Source organism: Capsicum annuum, chromosome 9, assembly GCF_002878395.1.
Source record: "Capsicum annuum cultivar UCD-10X-F1 chromosome 9, UCD10Xv1.1, whole genome shotgun sequence".
Classification (NCBI taxonomy): Eukaryota; Viridiplantae; Streptophyta; class Magnoliopsida; order Solanales; family Solanaceae; genus Capsicum; species Capsicum annuum.
Genome location: NC_061119.1, coordinates 178,466,180 through 178,478,859, shown reverse-complemented (window position 1 = coordinate 178,478,859; position 12,680 = coordinate 178,466,180). Strand labels below are relative to the sequence as shown.

Genomic DNA, 12,680 nt, shown 5'->3' with positions numbered 1-12,680 from the left:
TCACTTATAGAATCATGCATCAGACATGTATTCTGACTGTGAGAAATTCAGTTCATCAGAACATTCATTCATGTATTTATGAGTCAATTATCCATGCATCAAATATGCATGAATTCAGCTTATCAGTCATGCTTCAGATATGCATGTTCAGTATGTTATATTCATCCATCAGTCATGTTAGTCATAAGATCATGTTCCATCTAGTCATGTTCAGTATGTACGTCATTTTGTATTCTTTTTCTCTCACTCAGTCTTATTTGAGGACGAATGTTCTCAAGGGTGAGATATTGTAACACCCCGTACTTTTCCTAGCTTGAAAAGTTTCCCAAGATTGTTAGATGCTTTCTTTGAAAGATGAATCTACTCTTGTATATGTAGTATTTTCAAGATTTTCAGTTTGTGTCATGTGAGAAATTCAATAAGCTTTCCATCGATACCAAATTCGCCCAAATTCGACACCCGAGCGAAGTGTTAGAGCCTTTTTAGTGAAAGTGAATCACGTGAGCCTTCAGCGCGTCATGAAGATAGCACAAATTGAAATTGTCAATTTCCAGTATTTCTATACGATAGTGTCACGTCACGCCAAACATCCATATCATGGACAAGGTGGAAACGTGGTAGCTCTGCGTCGCGCCATTGTGCAATTTTCCATTTGTCACGTTCCAGTGATTTGGCGCGATAGTGGCGCATCGCGCCAAGAATGAAAATTGGGAAATTTTCTAAATAATTTAAATACGTGTTCTAGGGTTAAAAGGGTCAATTTCCCACCCTATATAAGCCTTATAATACGAGATTTGACCATAATTTATCAACTTATATTTAATTACACTCAAAAACACTCAAGAACAAGCCCTAGTGTTTACATAAAAGGTTCAATTCCAAGGGAATTCACCATCAAATTTCAAGAATCTCTCCCTAAATCTTTGTAGAATCACAAGCTAAGGTATACGTAGTGTTCATTCAAGGACTTCTTTCATCCATGAATCCTGAGAATCCCTTTTCTAAGTTTAAGTTTATGTATTTCTTTATGATTTTCATGTTGGGTTTGTTTTGTTCATGCTTAGAATGATCGATTGAATTCAAATCCATGTTAGGTGATGAATTTTATATGGAATTGATTTGTATAGATGTATATTCATGTGAACCTATAAATAAACCCTAGGATGATGAAATTAGATGTTGAATCATGATGTTGAAGTGTTGTATAATGTTTTCTACATATGCTATGCCTACCATGTGTATCATTAAATGCCTAGTGAAGGAACAATGCCCAACTAGTATGATATCATAAAATCCCCATGTATATACAAGCTTATGCATATCGCATATTTGATGAAGTTCTTAAATATATGAATTATGAACTGTGTAGTTGGTCATGTGGTCAAGTAATACATGCAATGTCAGTTTCTTCTCATCGAGTCCTGGGGGTATTTATACCCAAACATTTAGCTATGTGCATAGAGCTATGTCACGTTTTCACGATCACCTCTGTCAAGCTATGATCCATAGAACTCAGTCAGTCATTTGACTCAAGAAATCTAAGAAGTCTCAGTAATTTCATTAGCTTAGTAATCTTAGCAACTTCAGTATTCCCAGTAAATCTCAGTAACTTCAGTATTCTCAGTTAGTCCTCAGAACTCAGTACATTCCACCAGTATACAAAACTCAGTAAAATCATTTTAGCTCCACTAAACAATACCATTAGTATAAGTTTAGTTCAGTTAATCTGTTCAGTGTCTTTCAGATGGGAGTAGGATTCAGAACGGAGCAAGATTAGGGATTGGGACTCACCCTTTAGATATGATAGAGATCCTTAGAAGCAATCCCTAAGTTCCATAACTACGTAGACAGCGTATTTAGGAGATGTCACCCGTTAGATAGGACTAACATACTCCTAGATCACCCGTTAGCATATTTAAATATATAGGACTGATCGAAAGGGTCACCCGCTAGATTAGGACTGACTTCACAGCAATTGTCTTTACCAGTGGTGCGCTACTGGCTCCAGCTGGGATTACAGGTTGAACACCAATTAGCTTAGTATGGGGCATATCGATTAGATGAATACATCCCATAGTTTCAGTTACAGAATTAGGACTGTCCGATAAAGTAAATTTAGCTCAGTAGTATAGATTTAGGACTGTCAGATATAGTCAATCCTTATCATTATAAATAGACCTCGGGTTCACCCATAAGACAGAACTGCTCTAAACTATAGTCAATTAGTATCAATATCATCAGATGTAGAGATCACCGACAAGATAGGACAGATCTCATATTCAGTTACTCAGATATAGTATGGAACTCAGCTAGTCCATCAGATTTGAGATTGGAAGATATAGTCACTTATGTTATCAGTTATATCATCTATTAGAACTTATGTTATTTACATTCAGCGTCAGGACTGTCAGATACAGTCAACCAAACTAGTTCTTCATAATCAAAACTGTCAGACACAGTTATCCATATTTTTGTAACATAGTATCAGTCCCTCAATATTCAATAATATAGTATCAATTTCTCAATCATCAGTGACTCAAATGTCAACGTCAGTAAACTTAGTAGTTAGAAATCAGTATCCAGTCCTGTCATGATCTCAGTTACAGTTACGTATCCATGCATGTATTCTCATGTTCATGTTAGTCAGTTAGTTAGTATTGTTAACGCATATAAACCTATTGCATTCAGCCTACCTCACTTATATACCAGTAAATTCAAAGTACTGATGCATTTTTGCTATGGTGTCTTATACCATAAGTTTAGAAGCACGAACTCTAGAGAACCAGTAGCATCCCAATTTAGTGATCAGAGTTAGCAGTGAGTCCTCATCCTTCGAGAACATGAGGACTTATCCCATAAACTCCTTATTCAGAAAGATTAGAGGCTTTCAGTGTACAGTATGTTCAGGCAATTATCCAAGTTGTTTTGGTATTGTTATACTATATTTTTTTCAGTTAAGTACTAGTATTAAAAATAATGGCCTTTCAGTTCATGTTTCTACATTTATGATATTATTACCATTATTCAGTACTCAGTTTATAGATACCATTCATAAGTTAGATCGTGGTCCTTCGGGGTCATGGGCATCATGTAGCGTTTTGAGTACCAAATTCGGTGCGTTACAAACTTGGTATCAGAGCCTAAGGTTCAATAGTGTCCTTGGAAGTATGAAAAGCTACATCTAGTAGAGTCTTGTACTTTGGTGTGTTGTGCACCACACTTATGTGCAGAAAGCTATGAGTTATTTTAGGAACAGTTTCCTTTCTTTCATCTCTCAGGTCATGCTATAGAAAGGTTCTCTCAGAAACACATGTAGATTATCCTCATACTTCATTTATGTCAACTTCACCTTACTTTCAAGGTAACAGAACCAGTGACGCTTGAGTCCTAGAGATAGGGCTTTCTTAGACAGATCCTACAGTAAGTTATGGGATTTCCCACAAGCTAAAAAGTATCCCATTAGTTCATTTATGTTCAAGAGTTGTACAACTCTTATTCATGATCATGAGAACTCATTATGAGACTTCTTCTTTTTTTTCTTTTCGCCTTTCGGCTTAGAAGCCAAAGACTAAGGTTTGTCAACCATCAATACCGCAAGAGGAGCTTGTTGCTTAGTGATAGATTCTGCCGCTTGCAGCTCATTCAACAGTTTCGCAAGAGATAAGTCCATCTTATTCATGTTATAATTCAAGAAAAACTGCTGAAAACTTTTCGGCAGAATCTGCAGGACCATCTCAACTTGAGATTCCGTATCAATAACTGCACCAAGAATTTCCAGCTCATTCAATAGACTTATCATTTTAAGAACATGTTCCCTCACCGATGTTTCTTCAAGCATTTTCGTGGTCAAAAGTTCTTTAATGACCATCTGCTTTGCAACATGATTTTGCTCATCGAACATCTCTTTGAGAGATTCAAGCATATCGTGAACAGTAGTCATGAATTGATGTTGATGCTGCAACACATTTACCATAGAGGCAAGAATGTAGCATCTTGCCATCTCATCAGCCTTAACCCACTTATCGTGGATTTTAATCTCATCATCAGTAAGTTCATCTGACTTAACAGGACATTCCTCAATCAATACAAATTTAAAGTCCTTAGCAGTAAGAACAATATCCAAATTATGTTTCCAGTCCATATAGTTAGGGCCTTCTAATTTATTTTGATTTAGGATAGAAGTTAAGGGATTGAATGAAGACATGGATAATATGTTATTTAATCCAACTAAAATATATCATTAGACATGCTGCAGAATAATAAAATTTTTAAAACTACATCACACATATAACCATGCACTTAAACAGTTAGAATCGTTAGGAAAACTTAACCATTTAAGCAAATATACATGTAATGTCAGAAACTTTATCTCTTAAATAAAACAAAATCAACTCAATTAGAGAGTAAACTGTTGATTTAAGTTAGATAAATATCACATTTTATAAGTCTTTGTACCATTGAACCAACATGTAACTTAGTTGGAAAGTTAACACAAGTCATCAAAAATAAATCTATAAAATCGTATTACACGATACAAGTTTATCCGATGGGGAGGATAACTTGTGTCAACATATAAACTCATATTATTTACTATTATTAAACACTAGAAATCATAAGGAATGATCCCTATTACCACTGGTTTGCAAAAAATAATTTTTTTAGAATTTTTAATTTTTCTGAAAACATAAAAATATCCAAAAACTCATCAAAACGATCCCGAATGGCCAAAAGACAGCCTGAATCATAGAAAACTGTGAGTATTGTTCAATGGATCATTTCCAATAAACATACCAAATTTCAAATCATTCGGAGTTCGTCAAAAATAGAAAAGCTCCAAAACCGACCAAATCGACAATTATTGGTCGGGCTGTTGCGAGGGTCAGCAAGGCTGCCTGCACTTCTTGGCTTACTACTACTGTTCATACAGTGAGTAACGACTATGGTTGGATTTAGTCAAAACTCATCATAATTTTACCCTTAATCCACAAAATTAAATTTTACAAAACTAAGCAAAATGTATTAAATTCGTTTTTATGTTTTCTTGATGATAAACTTAGATTCTGAAAATCATTAATATCATCAAAAACACAAAAAACAACAACAACATGATTTATACAATTATTATCCGAAATAGGTACAACAAATCATGTAGTTTCTTTTACATTATCTAGCATATGTAAGAAGAGCTGTGATACCAATTGTAATAACATGCACAATAAAAGCAACACAATTCAACAGGATCAATAACTTACACAACATCTAGATAACATAATTTAATCCAGATTTCAATGAAACTACTAACTTGTTGACGCTTTCACAAAAGTCGTCCAAAGCAATGATCTATAGGACTGCGATCTTCTACTATTTCCTGACTAACTTTTGCAATCAAACTTGTGTGGGCAAGTGAGTTTGTACTTTTTAAAGGATAATCTTCTTTCTGTGAACTCACCTCTATTTATCTCAATCTTCCATTCAAGAAGGAAAGGGAAGAGGCTGATGTTTCAGCTTTTAAGCTGATTTAACTACCCATAATGAACCAAAAGAAAACGTTTTTCAGCCTTAATAACCCCATTTAGAGTAACAACGTTTGTAGCATTTTAAGTCCATATTTATTGACCGTTAAGCTGATTAATGATACCATAATGGGTCAAATATTTTTTACTATTTTTAGCCCTTTTTAAGACCATGTTTATTGACCATTAAGCTGACTTAATGGTCCCATAATAAGCAAACGTTTTTCATAATTTACAGTCCAAAAGATTATTTTTCTTGTAGAAGACCAATAAATAATATTACTTTTTCCAGTAGACTTTGTTTTTTTGTTCAAAATTGATTAATTAATCAAGTATAGCAGGGACCGCAGATTTTTTAAGTGAGGTTTTCAATTATGATATTAATTTGGTAATGAATGATATTATCATAGTAAATTACATATTATTCCACTAAAAATCTGTAATTACACTCCTCGATTTAATTTTGAAATCTACCATTACATCTTATTTAACTCCTCATGTTAGAATTGCCGACACCAATCAATTAAGTTAAATTCTCTAAAAAATTTAACTCATTGATTAATTAATCCTTTATTTATAATGTTTAACTTATTTCACATGACGGATATAAAATCCACCTGCAGGGTTTTCACATGAAAACTTATAAGTAACCATAAAAGGATGTCTTCTATCTCAAGTTCGAGACATAGTTCTATCAACTAATTAATATTCACTAAGTAATTTGTCATCATCCAACTTATTAGAAATATATTAACTAATAAAAGAGTCTCACTTTTTAATGGATTAAAACAATAATCAAACCACATAGATCATAATAATTATATCAAGATTAAGAATATAAGTACATGTAATGGACTAAAGAAGTCATTTATTAATATTCAGAACATAAACGAATATCTCTAATTGGTCTGTTCAATACATATGAAATGTACTAGCACAAGAAGTTGGAATATTACCATTCCCATAATTAAGATCAAATTATATTTAATCTTGTGCTACAATCATCAAGATGTTTGTCCTACCTCACCTTTGATTGTGAACATTAATTTATTACTTATAAGAACCGACAATTTTAATCTTCCGTGCATGAGTTAAAATATCTCATACACAAAATTATCTACTATATAAGTAAATGACACACATGTTAACACAATGATATATTCAAATAAAGATCTCATTAAGTCGAATGAAAATATAATACTATAACTCAAACTACATGGTTAATAGTATATCCTAACAATGTAAGGTTAGAGTCTCTTCACCCATTCTCAGTTGAAAAGGTTAAGTACATCAGCATCATTAAATTCCCAACTTCCACCAACTTTTTCAATCAAAAAATGAAGTAAGTGACTCCATTCCATTTACCTTGTAAGGCAAAACCGTGATTTTATCTTATACTTTACCAGATAACTAATCACGTTAACTTTTAGTGGACAAGATAAACTTCGTTTAAAATTTTTTTTTTTTTTCATTTTCTTATGCCCCTTTGAAATTTTAAATGAAAAAACTTGCGTCTCCGGACTCATTGATAAGAAAATACCAGTAGGGTCACCAATACTGCATGGACCTTGGAACGCCAAATTGAATAATTTTAAAAACCTCAAGCGCAGAAGGATGCGGAACGAAGGGAGCGAGAAAAAAATCATTAAAATCCACTATGCATCATTAAGCAAAGGTGAAGAAACATTCATTACAACTGAAACCTACAGAACATCAATAGCTTAAAGAAAGGTGGAGGCAAATAAATTTGTAATGAAAAACCTCTACAAAAGCATAAAGAAGATTGGCAGGAGACCAGGTACAATATCGAAGTTGAAATACGAAGTTACACCAGTTAACCAGAAACGACGACTTAGAGGAATATCAACAGCCAAAAGTGAGAACTACCCTCTGTGGCATCGGTTGGAGTTCACCGTTGCTTCTGTATCCTCTTATCTCTGATGGGCAATTCAACAGGTTTCTGTGCCTCATGAGGATGCTCAGGACCTTTATACACCTTAAGATGGGTAAAGAGTTGTCTGCCAAGCTGCATAAATAGAAAACTGAATCTACTGAGAATTGGGAGTATATAAAATGTAAAAAATGCAGAAAAAGAAAATTTATACTGATTGTAATCAGTGATTCAAGCCAAAGCAAGTGCAATCACCACCAATTCTGAGATCCAATAAATGAACTTGCCAATTTCGTTAAAGGGCAGTACAAGCACATAATAAAGAAACCCCAGAAGCATGAGAAACACCACCGTTACATAATTCCCATCTGCCTCTGTTTAGAAGTGAATCACAGCCAAGCAGACATGTTGTAGGATTAGTGGTGAGGCATCTCTGCGCACAACCCACCATTCAAAGAAGTAATAGTCTTTTAAGCAGAGGCGAATCAAGGATTTAAATCGTTAGTTACAAGTGGGGTCGGTTAATATGTAAGTGTATGTGTGTAGAAATAAATAACACACACACGAGTATATTGTAAGTTCCATGGATGCAACCACTATGGGAGATGAAAGTTATTAATGGATGTCCCTAATATCTAACAAGTGATACTTTATCCCCAAGATTATATGTAAATTGCCTAACATCTTCTTTAGGCTGATCAACATGATTAAGAAAACTCATATAGGTCTAGCATGGAGTGGAACTCCACAGATATTAAAGCATACTGACCCTCCCTTTCGGAAGCATGCCACGAACAGCATGTTCAATGATTCTTTCAGGAATTCTCTGTTGCAGTTGATCAAAAGTCTCCACTTTCATTCCACCAGGTCTTCCGGAGTGCCTCCTATAAAGTTTTTGGGTCCTTTTCTTCCCAGATAGAGCAACCTTCTCAGCATTAACCTTTTGGTGTTCAACAAAAACAGAATTGCTCAGACATCAAATTGCAGACTAGCAAATAATTTACAGTTAAAGAGAGCAGGAAAGTCTCAAAGTTATATAATGCTATCTTAAGCACCAGGTCTCCGTCAAGATGTGGGGTCAAAGAATCTTTCTTATTTACCCAACTAATATGGCAATGCCGCATTCTTAATTGTCATATTTAATGCTCATGTGGATTAAGGAAGGTATAATTTGAAGTGTGTAACTCAAGTTTAACGCTAGCTAAGTGATACTACAAGGAGTGGTCAGAGAATAAGCAGCACCACAGTTTCCTAAGCACACAGAGGATTTCACCAAAGCCGAACAAACAGAAATGCTGTAGATTCCAGCCAGCTATGTGATAATAGGAGTAGTCAGGAAATAAGCATCACCAACATTTCTTATTCAACACAGAAGATTTCATTGAAGTTGCCATGCATGATGAAATCCAGTTAACTTCTTTTCTTATAATGTCGGAATGTGATAACTTTGTCTATAATTCCACGGGTCACCTGCATATTCCCATCAAGTACACGTACATGATAACTCTGTCTACCAAGGTTTCAAAAGATGACAAAGAAATCACCTAATTTTTTATTCTTTGCTTGGATTCAAATCTGATTTTCCATGGTCTTCATTATCTTCCAATCATAAGTGACATATTTGGGTGCAATGACTTCCATTTGACTAACCAACAGTCTTCCAATAAAAAGAAGGAAGAGAGAAAGAATGAAGGAGAAGCAGAAAACTTCTAAATGGAAAATTATTTCATTCTTATGAACCTTCCAAAAGCATGTATCTGCATACTTATGTAGTAACGCTTACAGGTCCATATCAATGTTAAATATATCAATATAAAGATTGGATGATGTTTTAAAAAATTTATTTTATATTATTATTAGAAAATGGAGAAGAAAGCTATGCACAAAAAGTAAAAGTTCGATGATCCTACATCTCCTTTGGGGCCTCAAACTCATGAGATGCAAAATGAAAGAAGCCTCTAAAGCTACAAGTACTAGCAAAAGGTTTTCGTTGAAATATGACCACTCATCAGAGATAATCACAAGTAAAGATAGCATTGGCTCCATTTTTTAACAACCAGGAAATCTCAAGAACCAATGACGCATGATTTAAAACTCAGTGGATAACGGACTGCCCCTTTATACTTCTCAATTTAAATACCAGGCTCTTGTCTGCAGCAAGGTTCAAATCCCTTACATGTTACATCACATGCTACTCTCTCACCACTAGTCCAAAGCCATGGGGGCACACTAAACTCCCATTTTCATCTTTCAATAATTTTTTATCGAAGTCTTTTAAGACTACATGGTCCAACATTTCTAAGGAATAGAGGATATGGAATTCATAGCACCTAAAATTCAAAAAGGAAAGTGTAGGATCCCCATGCCCTTTTCCTAAAGATAGCAGATAAGTTAACATGCTTTTCATACAGAAACTTACCACTATGACAAATGCACCCATGTCAACACTTGGAGTGTATGTGGCCAGATTCTTCCCTCTCATATATATCGCTATAGTTGATGCCAATCTTCCAAGAATTTTGTCAGTGGCATCAACAATATACCAAGGTTTGTCAGTGTTCACATGGTCGGCAGCTTTGGGATACCATGTCTTGTTCCAAATATCCTACAAGAGGAAAGAAGAATAAGTTATTTGTCCTATCTTATCCATTCAATCATGCAAGAAGTTCATAATTTTGCTTCAGCAACTCTAGCCAAATTTTTAAAATAAAAACTAGTGTTACTTTCATGATTAAGAAAGTAAGTCATGCTAAACCACAAAACAATGGACATCATAAAACCTCAAGAGAATATTACTGCCACAGTAGACAATCTATACAGGAGACACATACAATTAATTTGAAGCTTAATTAGCTCCTCATCTACTTCTGCAGATGAGCTAGCAACAATCTCTCCTACAAATTTATCTTCTTCGCTTTTTGATCTCTTTTCTTTTAGAAGAACGCATTGATGGTAGAGTGCAGATTCAGGGGGATTGAGAAAACATTGCATGATGAAGTCATATAGCTGTTCGACAGTTTTAACAGTTTCTTACTCAACTGCGGCAAGACAAGAAAGATACTCCCGAGTGTATCTGCCACAGAAAAGTTCTTTCTTTATCCTTTTCATTTTATGACTTTGTTCGTCTGCACACAGAGTTTACGAGAGATAGACCAACTTTTGACACATCGCCTAAGTATATGTAACATACAAAAATAATCCAAATGAACTTGTCATATCATCCACATGAGCATGTTATCAAAGGTTAACTGACAATGATAATTTAAAAGGTCCACTAATATAGAAATCTGGTCTTTTTGAAACAAACAAAAAGGAAAAAATGGCATATAAAATGGAACATAACAATAGATGAATAACCTATAACTTACTCCTTCTGTTCAGTTTTACTTGTCCACTATATTAAAAATAGATAGACCATTTTTACCTATTCAATTTGGAAAATCCAGATATAATTTCTCACTTAGGGATCGTTTGGTAGAGTGTATAATAACAATGCAGAATATAGTATATTAGTAATGTTGCGTTAGTAATGCTTGTACTAGTTATGCTTGTATAGTTATGCATGTATTATTTCTCATACATTGTTTGGTTTGACGTATAAGAAATAATATATCTTACATAATTTCTATAAAAGAAGTGTTTGTTTACAAAATTACCTTCTTTGACTTTGTACACATTTTTTACAACAAAGTTCTTTTGTCATCTCAAATATAATTAGTATTGTTGAACTAGTATATAGAGATTTAGGATTGATTGCAAGACCTTCGTCTTTGTGCATGAAATATTACGCCGATGCATTAACATAGTCGAAACAAAAATAAAATACAAGATGTCAAATTAAGAAATAGTTTCAAGTATTTTCTTTTAATCTTTTTAAAGATCCTCGAAGCAAAGAAAAAATATATTGCGGTTACTTAAATCAACTATCCATTGTTGTAAATTAAAATGGTGGGAAAAGAAATTGTGAAATATTTTGAAAAGATTTACTGTTGAAAATTAAAATGGCGAGAAAATAAATTGTAAAATATTTTGAAAGGAAAATTAAGGGGTATTAAGATCATTTAATAAATTAATGCATGTGTTAAAACGTATCAAACAAGATACTAATAATACACATTAACTAATGCATGCAACGCATTTTCTAATACACTCTACCAAATGACCCCTTAGTTCCTAGTTTACTCTTATTATTAATTATAGTTATTTTTAATATACTATTTTTAAAAAAAATTAAATTTATTATATTATATTCGAAAGGTGATGTAGCAAATTTGACATTCTATCTATTATACTTGAGGTATATGCCAAGCCAATACCGACGGAAAGAGGGACTATAAAATATAGGAAGCTTAGCTCAAGACTTGAATCTCAAAATTTAAGCATATGCAAAATAACCTAGACTTGAATTCTTTATCTAGAGTTCCCATTTATCAAAGAGTAAGTAATAAATTGTATCCAGAAGCTGAAAAAAAAAACTCAACAAGATAAGAAATGAACAAAAAAGATAAAAGGGAGAATTTTAAGTTACAGGGCCATCAATTTCAGATTCTTCGAACATCCAACGCTGATCAAGAGGAGCATAGGCAGCTTTGTCTTGGCAGCGAATTCGGGTCGTCCGATTGATTCTGGAAAGTGGTAATGATTGAAACGACGGCCTCGATAAGGCTACCGTGGAGGACCCAAGAAATGGGGTTTTGTTAGAGGAAGAGCACAAGGATTTTGGTGAAGGAGAAGTGAACATTAAGAAAGAGGAAGAACAACAGTGCACAGCCATTGCCGTTATCCTCAGTCTGAAATAACAAACACCCTTCGAGTAGATAAGGGGGGTAAAAGGAGAAAAAAATACACTCCCTTGCTCTCGGTAGGGGTTAGGCCATGTTCCGTTAAAATAGAAAAAAAGTTTTTATCTTTTAAAATAAAAAATAATATTTAAAAATTAAAGTTATATTTGTTCATGGAATAAATTAGATTTTTTTTTTCTTTTGATAATTTAGAATTCTTTTTTTTTTTTTTTTGATAATTTGAAGTGAAAAAAGGTGAAACTAATAGAATTTTAAGATTTTTTGAAAAAGAATATAAATAAATCTTTCGAAAATATATATGGCCAAATGTATTTTATTAGTTCAACCTTGGAAAAAGTGAAAAATTTAGTGGTCAGTTTACAAAAAATTTATTTTGAGTGAATTCACCCAACAAAAATTGTATGAGGACATTGTCTACACTTGACAAGTGTTTTGTGGGGTTCATTTTTGTCACCTCCCTCTTCTCCTGTTGCA

General features: G+C 33.7%; 2 protein-coding genes across 2 annotated transcripts; both read right to left on the bottom strand.

Annotated features, from left to right (window-relative positions):
* Positions 1-3,568: 3,568 nt before the first annotated feature.
* LOC107842490 lies at positions 3,569-4,204 on the bottom strand. The gene has a single exon (XM_016686370.1). It carries the CDS (start codon positions 4,202-4,204, stop codon positions 3,569-3,571), a length of 636 nt encoding a protein of 211 aa, XP_016541856.1.
* Positions 4,205-7,155: 2,951 nt separating this feature from the next.
* On the bottom strand, positions 7,156-12,298 carry LOC107842344 (50S ribosomal protein L13, chloroplastic). The gene is made up of 4 exons (XM_016686125.2): positions 11,933-12,298; positions 9,824-10,009; positions 8,174-8,344; positions 7,156-7,539 (listed from the first exon to the last, which is right to left on the bottom strand). Exons 1-4 carry the CDS (start codon positions 12,176-12,178, stop codon positions 7,423-7,425), a joined length of 720 nt encoding a protein of 239 aa, XP_016541611.1. The 5' UTR covers positions 12,179-12,298; the 3' UTR covers positions 7,156-7,422.
* Between the last annotated feature and the right edge of the window lie 382 nt (positions 12,299-12,680).